This window comes from Erpetoichthys calabaricus, chromosome 8 (genome assembly GCF_900747795.2).
Source record: "Erpetoichthys calabaricus chromosome 8, fErpCal1.3, whole genome shotgun sequence".
NCBI classification, from domain to species: domain Eukaryota; kingdom Metazoa; phylum Chordata; class Cladistia; order Polypteriformes; family Polypteridae; genus Erpetoichthys; species Erpetoichthys calabaricus.
In genome coordinates this window covers 108705288-108729381 of record NC_041401.2, presented here as the reverse complement: position 1 = coordinate 108729381, position 24094 = coordinate 108705288, and the positions used below count along the sequence as shown (strand labels likewise).

The window sequence follows — 24094 nt, the reverse complement described above, 5'->3', positions numbered from 1 at the left end:
GGGGAGAAAAATAGAGGGAATTTGAGAAGGAGAGTGCTTCAGTGTGGTACTGTGGTGTGCAAAATGGCTAACCACCTCACTGAACTAAGGGGGGTTCAATAAACAACACAGATGCAGTAGATTTTGTTTTTGTCTATTTGTACACTGTATACTTGCTTTTGTGTATCCCACCTTGCAATTTTTGTTTGATAAAGACTTCTTATTTTTGTGCAGCCCCCACATTTCAGAAGAACATGCAAACCTTGCATAGAAAAGAGGCTCAAATATGGGGAAGCACCAATATTAGCTGTGCTACCATACCAGCTACTCAAAGGGATGAGGAATAATCACTTGGTCTAAAGACATTTGGCCTCTAATTCTAAATATATTAGTTGAGTAGTCATTTTTGGCAATCTGCTATAGCTATGAAGACCTCCAGATGGAAGTTTGCTTTTTCTGGCACCTCTTGAGCTGATTACAGGCATTATATATTTATTTATTTTTCTAGCCCCGGCTCTTTTGCTTTCACTGCAGTGCAGTTTTCAGCCTGCCCTTTTCACAATGTAACTTGAAAACGTACACCCATTTGGTTTCATACTGTTATAGGTTTTTGAGTATTTTTAAAATTTATGTGTTTTTTCAAATTTAATTTTGTTTATTGTTTGTGTTCTATTGTGTTACCTTGGTGATGATATCCTTATATTATGTTCTGCATCTATAAATATTATCATTCTGGTCCAGTGTCATTGCACGTATCTCCATTGCAGACACTCGGTTATTTAAGAGTGAAAGATTGCAGCAATTTGTTGTTGTAATTTGACATAAAATGGACTCATTGCATAAAGAAATAATATTTCAGATTTGTTTAATCTTACTAGGGCTCAGAATTCTATGCACAAATGGTTAACCCCGAATGTCTCCCAGGATGAGCTGTTATGATCCTGTATGGTGTTAGGCCTGAATAACGCTTAATATAGCATTGTGCTGCCATCTAGTGAATAACATAACATTATGCTGCAGAAAAAAATCATAAATATTTCAGTGTTTTACCACTCTATGGTAATTCAATATTCACAAGTGTGGCAGAGTCTTCAACCAAAAAACACAATGACGTGAACTAAAAGCTTTAAAGAACAAACTGAAACTAAACCATCAGTTGAATCAAGAGATAGTGATGACAATGTGAACTGGTCATCAGACGTTGACATGGATATTGAAACTGATGCACTGTACGACCAAACTGCTGTAATATGCCTGGTGAATTCAGTCGTGTGAAGATTCATCATGGTGCAAGTAGGTGCATGGCAAAAAAAAAACAAAACAAAATGCCTGCAATCAAGTGAAAGGACAAGGAGATGTTAGACCTCTAAGCACTGTTAATAATGTAGCAACTGTGAATGTTCGTGTCAGGGGAAATGTAGGAGTCACTAATGTTGTAGACTACAATAACATAAGGGACACGTCAATTATGTGAGTCAGGCCCCTACATTCTACCCTCATATGAGCAAGCAACACAAAAAGTTTTATAAGAAAACTGTGCAAAGAAACACACTTCTGCTATCCCAATTGTGTGTTGGTGACTGTTTCAAAACATATCACACGGAGGACATGTGCTAAATCTATAGAGCAGTGAACACTAGACATATCTTTCCTACTCTATTTGTGTTGTAGCTTTGGTATTTACATGTTTCTGTTACAAATAACAACATTTTTTCTTGTTGAAAAAAATTCTACGTTTTTGGCACAGGGGTAAACATAATGCTAAGGAGGCTACAAATGAAAGATGTATGCATGATCCAGCTCTCCTAACTAGTTTCTCTTTTTACCTAAATAAGAAAGATCGATCAATAAAGCCCTACTCATCTAATGGTGACAATTCCTGATTGTGTCCAAACCTCTTCCACTTAAGTAATTAAATAAAATTTTCAGTGATTTCCTGTCTTGCAAAGAAGAAGTGGTGATAGATATCTGTGACTGTGGATAGATAAGAAAATTCAAGAAAGATTGTGTGTCTAATTTAAAATGAACGCTTCTAGTGTTAACTGATAAATTTTAAGACAGTTCCATTTGTCAGTTTTTCAGTGTATTCTACTGTATCTCCTGATCAGAACTGTGTTTTTGGAAACATGTTCACTTAAGTTAAAGCGGAGCCACCAAGCTTGATCAAACATTTATGGTTTAGTTTTGCAAAATCATAGCAAAGCTTGATTAGTGCCTCAGTGATCCCAATGATCCTCCTGACTGTAAATGCAATTTTAGTAGCTTGACAAGCAGCAGAATCCTTCAATGCACAATAAGATCAAAGCAATCAAAAAGTTCATTTGTACCTTTAACAGTTAAGCTCCTTAATGGTAAAGTGCTCTGCCAGTGTATGCTACATAAACATGGCCAGAGCTACCATCAGGGTGATGAGGGTGCACACCCTGGGGCCCTGCTCACAAAGGGGCCTTAGCATATGTGAAAAAAAATGACTTAATAACTGATAAAGTCCAAGTTTTCACTGACAGTCACTCACAGAAACATACCATCCAGCACCCACCCCTACCATAGGTGGAGTGGTGGCTCTGAGGCTAGGGAGCTGCACTGGCAATCGGAAGGTTGCCGGTTCGAATCCCATAAATGCCAAAAGGGACTCTGCTCTGTTGGGCCCTTGAGCAAGGCCCTTAACCTGCAATTGCTGAGCGCTTTGAGTAGTGAGAAAAGCGCTATATAAATGCAAAGAATTATTATCCCACTTCGATCCTCACAATTACAAAGCTAGCCAGTCAAACTTAAATAAAAATCTTTTAAAAGAAAAAAGTAAGTGGGTTGGGTATGGTCAGATCAGGTGTCTAATAGGTCACTTTTATGAGATCATGCATTTTGTGTTACTGTGCTGCAAAAAAAGAAACAGTCATTGAAAGGAAAAGCCCTGAAAATTTAATTAGAGAGAAGTAAAAGATGGTGTTTTGCTGAAAACTATACGTGACATTTTCAGCTTTTCAAATAACTCAAAATAAACATATGTTATGATTTGAACAAGCCACAAACACTGCAGTTGAGACTAACATGACTGACCTCACAGATAGTCAGAAGACGGCTAATATTGGTGCTTCTTGCTTTACACTGACACAGACATGAAAAACAGTGTGGAAAACCAAAAAGTCCGCTGCAGGAGAACAATGCCAAAGTCATATAAAGAAATCCTCATATACTGTCTTTTATTTTATTTGGTTCAAATTTGCAAACCCAAAATGTTCAGTGACACATTATCTTTTTGCCACCAAGTGCTACGGGCCTAATATTTAACTGATGTTTGTTAACTGTGCTATCAGGAGAAAGTTGACTTCCCACACGGGTGATGATGCACTCACATTCTTATCGACATATGTGATGTTTATAATGTGTGAGTATATGGTGGGAGAACAGAAGGGATGGAGGGAAGTGGGCTTTTGAATTTCAACACCCTGGGGCCTGTGGGATTTTTAATTCGGTCTTGCACAGAAGTGAGCATTTTTGTTGTATATTAATGTAGTCCGATATTTTTTTCATTTCTTTTGTCTAATATTTTTGATATTTAGTTGTTGACCAACTGAATGTCTTCTTTAGTTTACCTGAACCTTAAACAGGAGCCCATGGGAAACTCCACACAGCTGGGAATTGAACTGGGAGCCAAGCATTGTGAAGTGGCAAAACTACCTGCTGCATCACTAATTAGTAATTAGTAATCTGTTACTCTATGTGCTGACTTAAACAGAATTAAATATTTAACCTAGCATTAAGTACAGTATAATAATATTCTCCAGTTTTATCTTCAATAACCTTATTTTTTTTTAAATTAGCTGTACATTTCATATTTAATTCTTCAACAAATTTAAAAAGTTAAGTGAATCCCCTGGACATGAGCAATGATAACACAACACAGACTGACAATCAGTACATCTAATTTTCTGTTTCTTTGCTATAGATGCTATAGAGTTCCTCTCTTCCTTGACAGGCATTTGTACCAGGAGAGCAGAATTACAATAACGTATGCAGTATTGTATTTATATCATATGCTACACAGGGAAATGATGCAACCGCTAACACCTAATGATCAACAGAAAAAAATAACCAATAATAAACGACAGGTAGAAGACACTTTCTATTCCCTCTTTACATATGCTATCCATTTAGCTGTTTTGAAAACGTTAACTTGCTTGCTTCTTTTTTCCACTAGAAGGTCTCTTAATCCCTGAAAGCAAAGACGTTTTTTTTCACCTACACCAAGGCTTCCTACACTTGGCCCTGGCATACCACTGAGGCTGCTGGTTTTCATTCAGACCAATTCCTGCATTTAATTAATGCCTTTTTTAATATGACATTTGCTTATGAAATATTTCTTGAAATCAGAAACAGGTTGACTTTACATTTGTAAGAAAAGTACTGTAGAATGTTCAGTGAAGTTATTTAACAGTTTGACAAAGCAGTTAGAGGATATGCTTTCGATGGATATGCTTAACATAGCTTTTAGCCCACAGAACTCCCTGCATGTACTTTATTCTTTATTTATTTATTATTTATTCTTTTTTTTATTTTTTTTTAATAGCTCACCACCACAGACCCTTAACTTGCATCATCACATCGGCACTCACAGGTATCTGTAGCAATTTATCCTAAACAGGTACACTTATAATTTAGTTACATTCTGCCTTGTTTACTCATCATCAGTCAACTACTTTAACAACATATATTTTGAAAAAAAAATGTGGCTAAAAGGATCAAGAAAAATATAAATTTCTTGTAAATATATAAAGTAAACTCTGCGGTGGGCTGGAGCCCTGCCCGGGGTTTGTTTCCTGCCTTGTGCCCTGTGTTGGCTGGGATTGGCTCCAGCAAACCCCCGTGACCCTGTAGTTAGGATAGAGCGGGTTGGATAATGGATGGATGGATAAATAAAGTAAACTAGACTATGATTAGGTATTATGGAATGAAACAAGGATTGGAGGAGCATAATAAATAATTCCAGAAACAATTCCAGTTGCAGACATGTAGTTAATTCTTCATCAATGGTTATAATGAAAATGAGAAGCCACAGTAGTCATGCAGGATCTAACTTGTGAAGTCATGGGTTATGTGTTTTTAACTGTTCTATTCTTTAATTTTCCAGCAAATATAAACTTTGATCTTATCACATATTGTCCAAATGGTGAGTACTTTTGGTTACATTTGTTTTGCCATAAATCCAAGATTCAAATCCATTTTCTAGTCAAAGTGTGTGGAGTTTGCTTGGTTCCCCCCTTGTCAGTGTGGGTTTTACATGTAGATACTCTGGTTGCCCTTCCACATGGCCAAAAATAATTGGCAATACATTTGGTTAATAAATAATTCTAAATTGGCCCAGTGTGATCGAGTGCACAATTTGATGCTCTGTCTAGAGCAGGGGTATTGAACTCCAGGCCTGGAGGTATGCAGTGGCTACAGGTTTTCATTCTGACCCTTTTCCTAATCAGTGACCCATTTTCACTGCTAATTAACCCCTTTTCCCTTCATTTCAATAGCCCTATTTTTAAGGATTCAGTCCTCTGAATTGATTTTCATCCATCCATCCAACACAGGGCACAAGGCAGGAACCAATCCCGGGCAGGGTGCCAACCCACTGCAGCTGAATTGATTTGTTTCTTCATTAAATGGCAGCCAAACAGAAATGAGACATGAAACGAGCCAACAGATGACCAGCTAAACTGGGATTTCAAACTCCAACCAGTCTCTTAATGAGAAGCTGATTCTTGCTGTTAATTAAGCCTGTTATTTGATTCAATGGCTTGCTGCTGCTCTCATTCTACCACAGCAGACATTTCCAAATCTGTTGATTTTTCTGTTGTTTTTCTGTCATATGGTGGCTTGTTTGATGTCTCATTATTGTTTGGCTACGTATTTGTTAAAAACTATAAATCAGAGCCTTAGGTATTTCTTCTGAAATTGTAGGAGTGAGACAACCCAGTCTGATAAGCTTGTGTGCCATTTCTTTAAAGATACAGGGATATAGGACAAATAATGTCAAATAAAAAAAAATTAAAAAGTAAAAAACAGCTACAACATTTCTTAAATGTTAAGATTTATTGTTGCAATGAAGTTGTGACAACTGTTGCAGCGTTTATCCAAAGTGCAAAAACACTTTGAAACAGAGCTGAGCAATATCAGTCCTTGGCATCTCACAAAGCTCCAGTGTGATAGTATGGCATATTACGTGAATGTTCCGTACGCTAATTTCATACAACCATCTTTTCAAAGAAAAAAGGCAAGAATATACTACTGTACATGACTGTAATTAGTATATTTACATGAAATAACCTAACATTCTCAAATTAGGTTATGAGGGTAGGGGATGAGAACACTAGGCACAAGGCAAGAAAAGGCCCTGGAAAGGATACTGTCTGGGTAAATGTGGATTCACCATTTAACTTAACATGCACACCTTTGGGGATGTGGGAGGAAAACTTGAGTGCCTGGAAGAAAATTCACATAAACAAGGAAAACAAATGGGCAGGTGTGTAATATAAACCCAAGGTGCTGGATACATAAGCAAGCAGTATTAACCACTGTGTCTTTGTGCTACTCCTTGTTAAATTTTGTTATCTTAAATTTAGTATGAATATCTTTAAAAACTCTATAAGCAAAATAGTAAGCTGTTTGTATGTCTGTTTGTTTGTTTCCCTGAAATGATTTTCACAAAATTTTGCATGTGTGTTGTCATTGTTCCAACTTAAAATATATGCTGTATTGCATATTGGGGAATTGGATATGTAACGTGTGGGGAGCAAAATAAATACCAGTGGCGACACAGGGACCTCAATTCCTATCAGGCAATAGGAGTGCATTGAGGATAACGACAGGACATCATTATCAGGGCACACACAGTTTTGTACTGGCCAAAGCAGGATCTCAACTAATTTAGATAACATGTTCATTGTCTCATTGTCTAAGAGTACATTTTTTGGCTCATCGTGGGTTGTATTTAGCCATATTGAATTCTCACAAGACAGTTTTTCCCTGTTTATACATTTTTGCACAATGCTGGATACTTGGGCTAGTAGCATATTCAGTAAATAGAAGATACCACACAGTGCAGGTTCATTGAGAGCAGGGGTAGCACTGGGTGAATAACAGGAATTAATGGGACACTAATCCGTTGCAGGGCCCACACCCAGACACGAAACCGATGTACAATCACCAGACGACCTGTTCCAATAACCCTGACATTGTTGTATTTTACTACACTTCTGTCACCATATCAAGTTCTCAGTTATGTGCGGCAATGTTTTTGTGTGTTACTCAAATAAGTATTTCACTATAGTCTGTATAGATCTTATATCTAACATCTACATATTTGCGGATGTAAATAGGAAAACCAGAGGACCTGGATGAAAACTACCATAGACATGAACAAAATGTTCAAAGTCCAAACAGACAACGTCCAGTCATGGGATCTGAATCCAGTATGCAGGATTTGTGAGGTACCAGAACTAACAGATGCTCCACTATACAGCACCTAAATATGATATTGGTTAGCAAAACTCAATTATTTTAGTTTTAAAGGTAAGTGAGGTCTCAGCATAACACTTAGTTATAAGAATTTAGTGAATCCTACCTATGGGGAGATGAGATAGACATGTGTAGTATATACAGTTGAGAAACTGTAAATCCTCACCCCACCATTATTTTATATGTACTGTATACTGTACATTAGTGTGGATAGGTACAGTCTAAACCTGCAGGAAACACAACTGGACAGACGGTTAATGCCTTACAGGGCCTTAATATTAGGAGAATTTAAAATGTAGCAAAAACAAAATGTACCTGCTCACAAAAAAGGTGCCCAGGAAGCAGTTACTCTATGGGCACAGAGAAAAAATAACGGTAGTAGGGGTCAGTAAACAACATCAGAGACATCCATTAGTCTGTAAGGTGGCAGCAAGGGCTCTTATGTTGGAAACCTTACAATACATCATGGGTAGGCTATCTGACAGTTACCTGGCATTTTAAAGAGTTGCTGAGGCTCAGGGCAGAAGAAGCAACCTGACACTGCTAGAAGGAGCTCTAGAAGTATCTGAAGGTGTTACTAACCCTAGAAATGGTCTGGATATCTGCCTGACACTTAAAAGCACATTTTAATAAAAGGCTCAGTGAACCTGGAGATGGGCATAAATGAATAAGGGTTCAGCTGATCAAGAGGGAGGCCAGTGGATCACAGAGTCACATACAGAAAGTAAAAGTGAGGGTAGTGGACCAGACACCCACCAAACAGACTACCTTAAACAAGAAGGTCTGGAGAAGTAGAAAGAGTGGTCATTTTGTAGTTCTTCTGTACTTTTGGCATTCCTCTGATGTCTGCTCACTTGTGTGCTTTATTTAAAATATAAGAGGCATATAAAGGGCCTTTTATTTCAGCCTCTTTGGTGTTTATTTTTGGATTTGGGAGTATCTTGAGAATACCCCTAATCGTCCATAACATGTAAATATTGTAAATCTATTATATTAGAATGCTACTTGATAATGTTATTATGTATAGTAGTTATCAGTCACTTGTAGTCACCAGAGAAATGTACAAAAGATTGCTCTTGCATGCAGATGGAAACTGGCAACATGCTACATGCTGACTAGCACATGCAAGTAAGAGTTTTACTGTACGCATGACAATAACAATCCTACAAACCTGAGATCTCATATTGGTGGCAAAAGTGAAGCCCAATTGAAAGAGAAGATACTGAAATTGTGAGCTTGCTTATAATTGAAAGGCTTCAAGGTAAATGCAGGAGAGTCCAAGGTGACGTTTGGTGACAAAATGCGTGAAAGAGGTGGGTGTATGGCTGTGCAGCGAGTGTAATAAAAGTGTTGAGAGAATTACAATCCAATGCGCCGTAGTGTGAAAGGTAGTCTGCAGGTGTGAGTGTGACTTTGGTTTGTAGAAACTGGAAGAGAGGGGGCACAGAATGATGATGCACAAAGTAAAAAATTGTATATCAGCAATTAAGTGCTGGAGAAAGTAGGGAGGTTCTGCTACATAGGTTACATGTTGAGTGCAGAAGGTGTTGACACAGAGATGATAGCCAGGATGAGAGGTGCATAGATAGCTAGAAAGGTAGACAGAAATGCATTTGTCCTTGGAGGAAATTTGGCTTTTTACAGAAGCTCATAAAATAAATGGATAGATAGAAAAATAAATATACAGTATATACACACACATAATATAGTTTGAACACACACCAAAATAACTAAAAAGGAAGAAAATAAAAATGAAAGTAAACATCTGAATTGGCAGTCCAGCCACAGTGAGGCATTATGTAGACATACAGTATTTCTGTTGTTATAAAGGAGCCCCGGTCTCGTTTCTTGACACACTTCTGCTAAATAATTAATTGTCCTCAGTATTAGTGTGTCAGAGAGAGGGTGTGCAGCATTGTACATGATGGCACTCAGTTTTGGTTTCATTCTTTCCTTTAATGACCTTCAGGGGATCCAGAGTACATGGAAGAGATGTTCTCTTCTAACCTTTAAAGGAGTCTCTCTGGCACTCAAGGGTAAAGCTTTTGAAAGCTGTAAAGAATAGAATACTCAATGGGAGTGAGACATGACCTACTAAGGGGAACATGAAGCAAGGCTAGAGGAGAATTATGATGGGAATTCATAGATTGGATGTGTGGAGTGTCATGGAGTGAATGGAAAAGAAATGCAGGGTTAATAGACTTGGTGTGGAGGAGATAATTCATTAACAAAAAACTATTGAAGGAATAAGGTTAATGAATTTTAAATTAAAAAGAGAAAAAAACAAAGAGCTAAAAAGGCACCAACTTGAAAGATCACATGTATCTGTCAATTTTTGAACCCACCTAATACAATTTTCGGGTCACAGAGAGCTAGCTACTATTTCAGCTGTGTGTAAAATGCAGAAACCCAACTTGGAAGACATGTTAGTTCATCACATTGAGCATTCACACACACCAACACTCAAGTTTAATTAAATCACAGAAAATAAGTCTGACAGAGGAGGAAAAAGAAAGAGAGAGAATAAATATGAGCTACCAGTCAAATTAAAGCAGCACGACACTGGATTTCGGAAACAAATCTTCAGGTCCTAGGAGAACTCCACAATAATGGTGTAGTTTTTAATTTAGCTGAAAATCTGTTTTTTAATGAGTTAGCTCACCAGGAAGTGTTCAAGTGCTCTGCTCCCTTTACTACAGAGCAGCAGAATCTTAAAGATATAAAGGTGGACTCCCAGGCATTGACTTTTTATACTCTTTTGCCAGCAGAAGCACCTCCATAACATTACAGATACTGATCTGAGAGTGTTAATTTGTTTTACAACACTTCCCCAGACTTTTTCAGGATTCTTGACTGACGTATGAGTTCTGCAGTATGTTTATTCCTTGTTACTGTATCATAACCTTGACTGATATGAAAAGAGTATTTCATATTACTTTAATTTTATATAACACTCTTCACCCAGTATAGGCTCAAGATACTTGCACAAGCTTCCAACTATAATACAATAGTAATAGAAATAATTTAACTATACATCATTTACACACATGAATGCAACAATCAGGGTGAACACCAAATAAAAACAGAGCAAATTTAATCTGATTGAGGTAAAATCATGACAAGTCCATTAAAATTGTAACTGCAATATAGATTATAACTGAGAATTGATTAGCACTAACAAAGATTTAAAAATTCAAATGTTCAAATAAAAACTAAGCAAGCTGAAAGCAGTTCTCCTTATGTTGTTATTAATATAAGAAAGGTCAGCATTGTGGAGTGTTATAGCTTGATGACCTGCATCAATACCCTTCAAGAGTACACCCCTAGAGTAATAAGAAATTATTAATAATCCACGTGGAATTTATAAAATGATACACTGGCACTGTGCAAAAATCCTCAAATATTGAGCTAGGCAAAATTACACGCTGACCACAGATAATAAAAGATACATGCAGCAACTGTGGAGCTCTGCCCGGCCATTTGCCATTAATATTGATCGGTTATGTCATTTATCATGTTCAGGCAGTGGCTGGCCTGAACTCATGTGACAGAGTAGCATCCTTGGTGAACATAAGCTCTAGTAAGCTTACAACCTATAAATGCCCAATATACTATATGATGTTGTTCCAACTCGTCAAGAGGCCTGGAAAAGTAAATTTCAGTCTGACTTGATGGCTTTCCTGGGGCTAAACCTCACTTTCAAAGCTACTGTACAATTGGTCAATCCATCATGACTACATCTGTCTGCCAGTATCATAGTTAAAATGAAAAGATTAAACATTAAATAAATTTCACTGCTCATACTAGGATTTTGGCAGAAATCCCCTGTGATCTGGCAATACAAAGTCGTCCATATCTCTTTAAAACTGACCAGACTATAATTCTTTTCAACAAAATGCACACATCACCATAAAATTGAAATACCACTCTTATACAAGTTAATCACCTTTTACACTTCTCAGACCTACTCAGTGATTAAGACACTTAGAGAACTTAATATAGACAACATATTAGAATATTAGTTACACACTGTTTTCTCTATATGCAAATCAGAAATTGTATTAAAAGAAGCCTACCAAGCTTTCCATATCTCACACCCATATCTATCCCAGAGGTAGTCTTAATGAAGACTTTATCCTTCAAAGATCCTAGGAAATGGTGGGAAAGGGATCTTTCAATTGGCATCTTAGAAACGGAGTGGAATTCTAATTCTTTATGTGCAAAACACTTCATAATTCAACTAAAGCTCATTCATCAATCACATTTATCTCATTTAAAGTTGTCAAAAATGTACTCAGGGCAAGACCCAAACTGCAAGTGTTGCCAGCTAGCTCCAGCATCACTGGGCCATGTTTTGGGAATTCAGTAGACTAAGATAATTTTAGAAAAAAATCCTAATGTACTTCTCAGACAGCCTTAATGTCATAATCACTCCTAATCCATTAACAATATTTCACACGCTCCCCAAATAATATTAACATGCATAGGGATACGTTTATTTTAATAGCTTACACCACACAACTAGTATGCCGAATAATCTTCATCAACTGGAAGAATCCCAACCTACCTTTCTATAACTCATTCTGTAAGTGACATTCTATATTATCTCATTTTAGAAAAAAAATAATAACTTCTCTCTAAGAGATGTGTCCAAAACTTTTTTTAAAACATGAATTCATTAATTTGATTTTAAAAGAAGTGTGCTAGGCTTGTGATTGACTCTCTCAATGGTTCTAACATATTTAAAAGGTTAAATATATATATATATATATACATACAGTTAGGTCCATAAATATTTGGAAAGAGACAACTTTTTTCTAATTTTGGTTCTGTACATTACCACAATGACTTTTAAATGAATCAACTCAGATGCAGTTGAAATGCAGACTTTCAGCTTTAATTCACTGGGGTGAACAAAAACGATTGCATAAAAATGTTAGGCAACTAAATCATTTTTTTAACACAATCCCTTCATTTCAGGGGCTCAAAAGTAATTAGACAATTGACTCAAAGGCTATTTCATGGGCAGGTGTGGGCAAGTCCGTCGTTATGTCATTATCAATGAAGCAGATAAAAGGTCTGGAGTTAATTTGAGGTGTGGTGCTTGTATGTGGAAGATTTTGCTGTGAACAGACAACATGCGGTCAAAGGAGCTCTCGTTGCAGGTTAAAGAAGCCATCCTTAAGCTACAAAAACAGAAAAAACCCATCTGAGAAATTGCTACAATATTATGAGTGGCAAAATCTACAGTTTGGTACATCCTGAGAAAGAAAGCAAGCACTGGTGAACTCAGCAATGCAAAAAGACCTGGACGTCCACAGAAGACAACAGTGGTGGATGATCGCAGAATCATTTCCATGGTGAAGAAAAACCCCTTCACAACAGCCAACCAAGTGAACAACACTCTCCAAGCCATCACGTATCGATATCCAAGTCTACCATAAAGAGAAGACTGCATGAAAGTAAATACAGAGGGTGCACTGCAAGGTGCAAGCCACTCATAAGCCTCAAGAATAGAAAGGCTAGATTGGACTTTGCTAAAGAACATCTAAAAAAAGCCAGCACAGTTCTGGAAAAACATTCTTTGGACAGATGAAACCAAGATCAACCTCTACCAGAATGATGGCAAGAAAAAAGTATGGAGAAGGCGTGGAACAGCTCATTATCCAAAGCATACCACATCACCTGTAAAACATGGTGGAGGCAATGTGATGGCTTGGGTGTGCATGGCTACCAGTGGCACTGGAACACTACTGTTTATTAATAATGTGACACAGGACAGAAGCAGCCGAATGAATTCTGAGGTGTTCAGAGACGTACTGTCTGCTCAAATCCAGCTAAATGCAGTCAAATTGATTGGGCGGCATTTCATGATACAGATTGACAATGACCCAAAACATACAGCCAAAGCAACCCAGGAGTTTATTAAAGCAAAGAAGTGGAAAATTCTTGAATGGCCAAGTCAGTCACCTGATCTTAACTCAATTGAGCAGGCATTTCACTTGTTGAAGACTAAACTTCAGACAGAAAGGCCCACAAACAAACAGCAACTGAAAGCCGCTGCAGTAAAGGCCTGGCAGAGCATTAAAAAGGAGGAAACCCAGCATCTGGTGATGTCCATGAGTTCAAGACTTCAGGCTGTCATTGCCAGCAAAGGGTTTTCAACCAAGTATTAGAAATGAACATTTTATTTCCAGTTATTTAATTTGTCCAATTACTTTTGAGCCCCTGAAATGAAGGGATTGTGTTAAAAAAATGCTTTAGTTGCCTCACATTTTTATGCAATCATTTTGTTCACCCCACTGAATTAAAGCTGAAAGTCTGCACTTCAACTGCATCTGAGTTGTTTCATATAAAATTCATTGTGGTAATGTACAGAACCAAAATTAGAAAAAGGTTGTCTCAGTCCAAATATTAATGGACCTAACTGTATATATATATACTGTATATATATTGCCCGCGTCTCACTTCTTTTTCTCCTTCTCTTAAGTGAGGGTTGATTTTTGTTTTTTTCCTTTGTATTTCTATTTTTGCTATGTTTTCTCTGTACTCATTTTGAAGTAAATGGTTGTATCTGTTATTTTATTATTATTTGTTTGATTGGGTAGCATGCATTTGAAATGTTCTGGCTTTCAAAAATAAAACATATACAGTATAAAAAAATTGAAATATCACAGTCAAATTTCCCAAATGTACCCCAGAAATTTGATTATTTTGTAGTTTTTTTTACAAAAACAATTAAATAATATAGCATGCAATGACGAGCTTAACATATTTCTAAGTGAGTGTCAGTTAATAGATCCAAGGATACGTTTCTTACTTTGAAGATATATTTCAGCACATTTCAGTGAGCCTTTAGTCGTATTTGCACACTCTCACCTTGTGCCAGGGCATTGCCCACTAAAGATATGTGGCCCTGGATTCATTCCATCACAGTTCTGAAGTATTGCATGATATGCTGAATACAAACTAACTGTGGCTTCTGTGTTAATTACTGGTTGGATAAAGTTTATTGCTGAGCAGTCCACAAACCAAACTTAATATAATGGTAAGATACAACATTTTAAATAAACAAGACTCAAGGACTCAAGTATTCAATAGCTGTTAAATGTACTGTACACTTCCTAAAGTCAGTTATAATTATGTTATTTTATGTAGGGCACACCTCCTTATCAGCACTGTGCTCTGTTTTTCCGGCCATACAGGGAATGCTGTAGATGCTTACCACTGTGTAGATTTGCGGTTTACGCCTCTTGGCCAGATCAATAATATTAACTCCATTGTAATAAAGGTTTTCTATACAGCCGTGGAAGTTCTTTCGTAGAAAGGTTCCTGGTTTTCCTGGGAGAGGGATACCACCAAAACTTAGCTAGAAAAAGAAAAAGATACATATATCTGAGACACATTGTTTGAGGATTAACAATTTTTCAAAATGGTGCTAAATAAGGGATTATGTTATTTTGATTTATTCATCTTTAAATATACCACAAAGTCACTCACATGGTATGATTCAAATACACTGTTAAATATACACACCCACGCATCTCTATATATATATATAAAATCCAACGTCTGTCTGTCTGTCTGTATGTCTGACCGCTTTTCACAAGAGAACTTAATGGATTTAGATCGGGTTTTTTTTGTAGATTTTGCTTGAACATTCTAGTTAATTTTGCAACCTCTCTCATCTCTAAGAATCATAGTTCGCTTGCAGGAGCGATATATTTGTGCTAATCTGACACAGAAGCTGAGGGCCGAGGGGAGGGGGAAGCGTGACATCAGGAGTGGGGAGCCAGTCTACCTTTGTGTTTTGGAGTGTACCTTGCCTCCGCTTAGCTAGCGATATCTTTTTGTTTATTGATTTTTAAAGTTTGTCCTGTTTCACAACTGTGGGTGGAGCTGCAGGGAACGACTAGTTTTATATATACATATATACAGGGTATATATATATATATATATATATATATATATATATACTGTATATATACAGTATTTACATATATATATATATATATATATATATGCTTTAAGATGGAGAAACATGGATGATGTGATTTGGATGATATTTTATTATTTTTAAATAGGTACTAATAGAAACTTTTACATATCATTTATATATATATTGTGGCGGACGGCCGGGTTACCCAAAGAAGAGAAGGATGGAAGAAGCCATCTACTGAGGGACACTGCTTCCCCCAAGATGCCAGATGGCAAGTTCCCTGCAGCATTGTGGGGCCCCGGATTCCCACAGTGGAGTAGAGGTTTGTGCTTTATTGTGATTATTATTATTAGTAGTAGTAGTAGTATTGTATTGCCTGTGTAAGGTGTTGAAGGTGCCTTAGGGCACTACAACAAGAAGAAAAAGGATTAAAAAATTCTTGGTGATTTTACCCTGTGTTCAGTGTGTCTGTCTGTTGGGTTGAAAGGGGCAACAGTACCTCTAGCGTCTTACTATATATATATATATATATATATATATATATATATATATATATATATATATATATATATATATATATATATATATATATATATATATATAAATGATATGTAAAAGTTTATATTGGTACCAATTTAAAAATAACAAAAATATCATCCTAATCACATCATCCATGTCTCTCCATCTTAAAGCTCTTCAACAGCAGTAAAACAAGTTATTAAAGTCAATTATCAAACACAATTTGTCTAAAAAAAATTAGTAGTATTGTATTGCCTGTGTAAGGTGTTGAAGGTGCCTTAGGGCACTACAACAAGAAGAAAAAGGATTAAAAAATTCTTGGTGATTTTACCCTGTGTTCAGTGTGTCTGTCTGTTGGGTTGAAAGGGGCAACAGTACCTCTAGCGTCTTACTATATATATATATATATATATATATATATATATATATATATATATATAAATGATATGTAAAAGTTTATATTGGTACCAATTTAAAAATAACAAAAATATCATCCTAATCACATCATCCATGTCTCTCCATCTTAAAGCTCTTCAACAGCAGTAAAACAAGTTATTAAAGTCAATTATCAAACACAATTTGTCTAAAAAAAATTAGAAATATTAAATATTTCCATGTGAGGAAATAGGAGCCTTCCCCCCAATGCTGTACAAGCTTCCTGCCCTGCACCTTCCTATACTAAGCACAACAGATGCTGCACCATTGACTGAAACCATTTGTGACGCTGAATTTATATTCAAAGCCAACATGTTTGATTTCAGAAGCAATAAATAGTTACAAAAAGCTCACTACATAAAAAAGCAAAAATTATTTTTTTAATTAAGGAATTTTGATGGCATCAGTGATTACCAAGTACTTTAATTAATTTATTGCAGATATATAAATATTACATCAAAGAAAAGAAAGACATTTTAAAAGAGCTTTATTTTTTATCATACAACATTCATCTTGACATCCATCACCTTCTCTTCATGTTATTTTATACAGTTACTTTGGAGCCCGAAGTCATCGTGAAAAACGCACCTCATAATCAATTTCTAGTGAGTCACAGCTGCCTTTGGTACGAAAGTGCTGAGTGTGTTTGTCCACAGTAAAATTTATCTGTTTATTGAAACGCTCAATCAGAACAGAATGCCAGTGCTGATCATCCAGAAGGCTTCCAAGCGTCACTGATAGATGGCTGGCACTTGATTGTAGCTTTGCATCATCTAGGAAGAGACAGTAAGTTGATGAAACATGAATAAACCTTTAGCTGTATCGTGTTAAAATACATTTCATAATAGCATTTCATAATAAATTTCATAATTTCATAATAGCATGTGCATGCTTTAAACCAACCATATGCTGGGTATGTCAAAAAGTGCTTATTGAACGCACAGTGAAAATCTAGTGATTGAACCAAGTCATAAATGGCACATTTGTAAGAAAATGAAACTGGCTATTGCCCTGCTTGGATCACCTGTGGTGTTAGTGATGCATGTCATTCAGGGCCTAAAGCATTCATGGATTAAGCCTACATCTATTTTTAAGACTGAGAATGTGCAGTAAAAGTTTTCACACATTTTGGGCTACTTTATGGCCATGCACTCTTGAATAAGAGGAAGTGTATCACCAACATACAGTTTTCTTCACAATACAATTCATTTTTGCAGCTTAGTTTGGTTAAACTTCTGAAGATAATCTTTTTTTAATTACTACTGGGGGGCTTCGCCCCTGCTCGCTTCACTAACCAACCCCCCTGCCTGTGTTACACGCCAGCAACTTCACATCTCTGCTGCTTGCGTATGTGGATTTCACTTTCACCTAACAGAAAAACTTTTAATTCTCACAGATAGGCCTTTTCATTGGGAAGAAACATTACTTTTCCCTGATGGCAACACGAATTAGATGATCTAGAAGTCTCTGACTTAAAGTTTAAAGCCAAACAATATCTACATACTTCTGTCATATCACCTTTGTCCATATATTCGATCTCTTTTCACTTTTACCTTTTTGTCAATATTGCATTGAATTTTCATTTCATGTTTAGAATTACATTGTGACAATGCAACGTATAACTGCCCATAAGTGAATATCATTTCTTTCCCTCTACATGAACTGTGTCTGACAATAGCATTCACACAAATGAGAAATGATTGAGCCATGTACGTGGTTGTAAATGTTTTAGATGTGGGCAGGACTTTTCCAAATCTCTATGCATAAATACTTGTCTCGTGGGGCTTGACATTTTCTCTCACGGGATTTCACTTTCACCAAACAACAAATCTTTTAATTCTCGCATGTACACTTCTTCATTGGGAAGAAACACTACTTTTCCCTGATGGCAACAAGAATCAGACGATCTACAAGTCTCTGACCTAAAGTTTAAATCCGAACAATATATTCAAACTCTTTTCACTGTTTCGTTATTTCACTGATTAATAATTTCTGTTTGTTTGTTTGTGCTAATGCAATCTTTACTATTATTTTTTTCAGACTTTCGAATTTTCGTACTTCCATTATCTCTAACCTGCTCTGCATGTGTATCGTGCCAATGTTTTTGAATTCTTTATGATGTTCTACTTTGTCATCTACACTTTGTCTTTTATTTCCGGCCCCAGGCGTGGTTAAATCTCTTGGCACAAAGTCTCGTCTCACAGGACATGAAAGTGTCTCTCTGAGAAAGTCACATCTTGTCCCAAGATTTTTTTATTATAATAGAGAGATTTGTTTATATAATCCCTAATGTTCTAAGCATGTGGTACAATAGGAAGTCCAGAAAAAGTAATAGTCAAGCAGGCAGGTGTGAAAAACACTGAAAGCAATACAGGAACAAAAGCCACCTCTAATTTCCAAAACATTTAGCAACATAGAGAAAATACTAGGCAGTAGGGAAATCAAATATAATTAAACAGTTAAAACAAAATACTTTGCAGCACAAGTTTAGCTTCAATTGTTCTCTTGTGATGATATGGCTTATTTTATACAAGTGGTAATAGAAGAAGAAAGAAGAATGACCATGTTTGACTTGAAATGGGGTGTTGGTCATAGCATGAGAAATACCTATTAAATACTGATAAACAAATTACTTTATTGCTAACCCAGGTTGATGTGTAGGGCAAGTGTTCCTCGATGCAGTTCCAGGGTGATATAGTCACCTCGTTGACCCTCTCCATGTACCAAGACTCCTTCACTGTGTTTGCTCTTGAACTTTAGAGAGATGACATCTTTGACTGTACTCATGGACTTCTGGTTAAACCGGTACAGCAGAGAACTTCTTCCATCAAAGTCTGCCACATCGGATTCTGAAAAAACAACAAAAATCCAATGTCAATGACTAGCCTAAGCATAGAACCTTCACACTTTAAGACATTCGGGATGTATATGTAATGCTCTTTTGGTCAGTGGGTTTCTCCTATGTTTTCTGCAATTTTACACTTTATACATAGTTTCATTTCTTTGTAAATCCTGCTTTAGCTATGTCTCCATATTTGGATAAACAACACCATTACTGATGGCAAATTTTTCTGCCCCTAGTATTTCATTACTTATGTCTGTGTCATGCAACCGAGGCAATTCTCTGAAAGTGGTCAAAATGTGGTAAGATATTGAAAAATCAAGCAACCTCCTGCACACGTGCAGTACGTTCTGAATCAGACCACTCTGCAAAAGAAAAAAAGCCTTGGCACACAGAACTGTGATCCAGCTGGCCTCGGAGGCAGACATTTTTTGCAATCTTGCAATCTTAAGAACACCCATTCTTGTTTAATCCTGTTTCTTCTGACTGTCTTTCTGCCCTCACAATCCTCAAGTCACTGCATCTAAATGTTCGGCAGGTTCTGGACCTTCTGAACTGAAATGTCAATGAAGGGCTGGTAGCATTTGATCTCAGACACAAACTAAAAACACAGAAACAAAGAAAAAGAGACTTTAAAAAAAGCTTAATGTGCATGGCTGAATATGATGTTAGACAAATATGATACGGTAGGTCTGGTTATCTATTCCCCATTTATGCTTGCCTAACACTGTGACTATCCTATGACACCATAATGAGTTAAGGAGTTAAGGTGAGACTGGCTACTAATGGTTGAAAAAATCTCAAAACAGTTATTCACCATGCCTAGCTTTAAAACAAAACTAAGACTGCATAACATAGTAATGGAAAATAGGCCCCAAACTGCCCACTGGCATATAGTGCATTGTTTACTATCTTTAGTCTTAAGCTGTCAAAGTTTGTTTTATCTGGTTGTGTTAAATATATGAAATGTGTTTTGAAAACATTATCTTGTACTTTTTACTGAAAAGTTATCTGAATCTACTGTACATGAATCTTCTCAGATTTCTGAAAAGTTGCCCCAATGCTGATTGCTGAAGATTATTCACAGCACAGGTCTTTGACTTCACACATGGTCTTAAAAACCAACCTTATTGTGACTTGGCCTCTCCTTCATTTTAATATGGGCACCAAGTTTAGAAAAGTAAGAGAGGCAGATAATCGTGTGGATTACTGGAGCAGATGCAAAAATCCTACCAGAACTGAGACTCCAGCATATCTACTAAACGACAGAACATTATTTGTCCCAGGAAGAAATGTGGCTTTTTACAGATGCTAATTCAATAAATAAATAGATATGTGAATAAATACTATATGCAGTATATTCTCATTATGGTATGAACACAAAGCAGAATGACTAAAAATGAAGGTAATTAATAAGAAAGAACAACTTCTGACTTGGCGGTCCCAGTCCCAGTGAGGCATTATGCAGATGTACTTTATTACTGTTGGTATAAAGGAGCCCCAGTAGAATTTCCTGACACACTTCTGCTGAATAATTTATTGCTTGAAAGTCCTCAGTCTTAGTGTGTCAGAGAGAGGATGTGCAGCATTGTTCCTAATGACACTCAGTTTTATTTCAATTCTCTTCTTTCCTGCCTCAATGGGGTCCAGACTATGTCCTATGAGGCTGTCCTTTTAATTATCTTGTTGATGTAAGATTTATTCTTTCTTCCAAAATTATTGTCAGAGCCTGTTTATGTAGTATATTGTAAGAAAGGACTTGAACATGTCCACATAGCACTGGACACAAGTCAGGAAACAATTCTAGGTAGGAGGCCATTCTAGCTCAGCTCACATTCATGTACATGTTATACCCACAGATACTCCATCCTGGATAAAATGCAATATAAAATATCAGTTTAGTTATATATTCATTAGTCTGAAAATAGATATTAGTATGGATGCTTGGATTAAGGAAATTAGTCTATGTGTACAGAAAAAAAATAACAAAAATTAAAATGGAAAGTAACCAAATATTGCTTAGAGCCTTTGTATGACATGTGGAACAAGGTCATGTGTGAAAACAAATGTCATTTCTAGTGTTTTTATATAGTGTTAGTATATAGTGTGAATTAATCATATTATTGTTGTAATTTGGAAGGCACAGGCTGAACCTAATGTGCCTTACAACTGGCACTACTTAGCAAGTAAAGAAGGGACAATTAACATATTGAATTTATCTGCCCCTTCATTGCTTTTTGCATAATTCACAATCCTATGGACATGGTATTTTTAGGATTGGGTATGGAGGAGGTTTAGGGATATGATGGCTTACCCAGAATAGTTTGGCTAGTTGTCAAATATTAAACTGGGCATACTTTGCATCATTGGTCATCTATTAATAGAAACTAATGCCGAAGGGATTTCAACCTTCCCCAGTGGGATGAGAGGAAGATCCATTATTTACCAGTTAATACTTAGCATTTCTCAAAATAATCATCCTTACAGCAGAAAACAGAAATCATCAGGTAACTTTATATCAATGAAAGACCATCCATCTATCCATCCATTATCCAATCCGTTATATCCTAACTACAGGGTCACGGGGGTCTGCTGGAGCCAATCCCAGCCAGCACAGGGCGCAAGGCAGGAAACAAACCCCAGGCAGGGTGCCAGCCCACCACAGGGCACACATACACACACACACCAAGCACACACTAGGGACAATTTAGGGTCGCCAATCCACCTAACCTGCATGTCATTGGACTGTGGGAGGAAACCAGAATACCCGGAGGAAACCCATGCAGACACGGGGAGAACATGCAAACTCCACGCAGGGAGGACCCGGGAAGTGAACCCAGGTCTCCTAACTGCAAGGCAGCAGCGCTACCACTGCACCACCCCTATGAAAGACCATGAATGCTATATTAGGTGAGAATGTGAGTCGTATTTATAGGCATAGCATTAATCCCCTTTAATAAAATCCCTGAGTGCGTCCATGTTTCCGTGTGTGTGTGTCTTCTGGCGAAGTGCGCATGCGCGGGGCATGGTGCGATGCTTCAAAGGCCGCCTGACGCGTCACACAAGACAGAGAGGGCGGGACCTATAAATTATCGTGCGACCGATCCAATCGGATTTCGGTAAATGATGTAAGACCTAAAACATAACGCACGAAAAATCCAATCGGGTACTGAGACGCGGAGACCAGCTTCCCCAAAGAGGTGGGATTAGTGTTTGTTGTTCACTCTGAGGATGTCAGATTTGCGATTAACAAACTTGGCCCGGTAAAGTGTAAAGTGTTTTCCTAAATACACGAATTTTCATGATGTTACAATAGGATGACTTTTAAAAGTAGATTTATTTTCGCGCACATAAAATCCATTGCTGGGGAGACGCCATACATACAATAATCAGCTGCACGCCAGCACAGATTAAAATACTTGCTGGAGAGACGTATTACTGTGAGAGAAAATTAAAGGCACACAATACAGTGATGCATATTACAGCCACATACAAGCCACTATTACTGTAACAGAAAATAGACGGTCCTTTGCCATTTAATATAGACTGTTCCTACTAATGTTCATGCACTACTATTCTAGCGCCCGTTATTGTAACGGGCTTAATGTCTAGTAATAAATAAATAATTAAGAAAATTTAAAGTAATACACATGTTCACGGCAGCACGGTGGCGCAGTGGGTAGCGCTGCTGCCTCGCAGTTGGGAGACCTGGGGACCCGGGTTCGCTTCCCGGGCCATCCCTGCGTGGAGTTTGCATGTTCTCCCCGTGTCTGCGTGGGTTTCCTCTGGGCGCTCCGGTTTCCTCCCACAGTCCAAAGACATGCTGGTTAGGTGGATTGGCGATTCTAAATTGGCCGTAGTGTGTGCTTGGTGTGTTTGTGTGTGTCCTGTGGTGGGTTGGCGCCCTGCCCGGGATTGGTTCCTGCCTTGTGCCCTGTGTTGGCTGGGATTGGCTCCAGCAGACCCCCGTGACCCTGTGTTCGGATTCAGCGGGTTGGAAAATGGATGGATGGACACATGTTCACAAAAGGGGTGAGAATATGATATCTTTGTGTCAGTTAGACTGAGGGAAATGATATCAGGCCATGAAGGAAGCATTTCAGAAGCAGTAATAATTGAGACACAATGTATGTCTATAGCTTTCTCTCTCTTTCCTTAGTAGTAGTATTGTCATATTTTCATTGTCACCTTACACATACAGTATATACTGTCTATATAATATACACAGATACAGTATATAGTATATGTATAAATATATATATTCTCAAACAATTATGAGAGAACCAATCTGTATATCAAAACAGATGTACACTTACTAGTATATGCAGTATACCCCAACAATCTCCCAAGATGTTGGGGTGAAAGAGTCGACAGGACAGACATAATGATAACAGCCATGGCAAACTTATGGACAATTACATGGCTCACCCAAACTACACTCACAGGGAAAGTGTTGGAAGTCAAGTGCCACTGCAAAATTGTAAAGGGACTTAAGATACATCAGTCTAGTACCAAATATGGAAGAGGGGAGAAACTGTCAGCCAGTTCCCTAAGAATTGACAAGAAGTAGGCTATACAAACTGTTGAAAAACCAAAAATGTTCCTTGGTGCAAATTTGCGGCATTGGCCCTCTTAAAAGGGAGCTAAAATAGAGTCTGTACACTTCTGATGTTTAACATGTTTGTTATAGATAGATAGATAGATAGATAGATAGATAGATAGATAGATAGATAGATAGATAGATAGATAGATAGATAGATAGATAGATAGATAGATAGATAGATAGATAGATAGATAGATAGATAGATAGATAGATACTTTATTAACTCCCAAGGGGAAATTCACAAAAAGTATCAACAGATACTATAATAAGTCTA

The 24094-nt window shown here is 37.2% G+C and overlaps 1 protein-coding gene across 1 annotated transcript in view; it reads right to left on the bottom strand.

Annotated features, from left to right (window-relative positions):
• cntnap5b (contactin associated protein family member 5b) overlaps positions 1-24094 on the bottom strand; it is a 544617-nt gene that overhangs the window by 302619 nt on the left and 217904 nt on the right. The window contains exons 5-7 of the mRNA XM_028807238.2: positions 19021-19224; positions 16964-17148; positions 14708-14851 (exon numbers count right to left, since the gene is read on the bottom strand). Of these exons, the coding sequence (XP_028663071.1) occupies positions 14708-14851; positions 16964-17148; positions 19021-19224 (533 nt within the window). The remainder of the gene's footprint in view (positions 1-14707; positions 14852-16963; positions 17149-19020; positions 19225-24094) is intronic.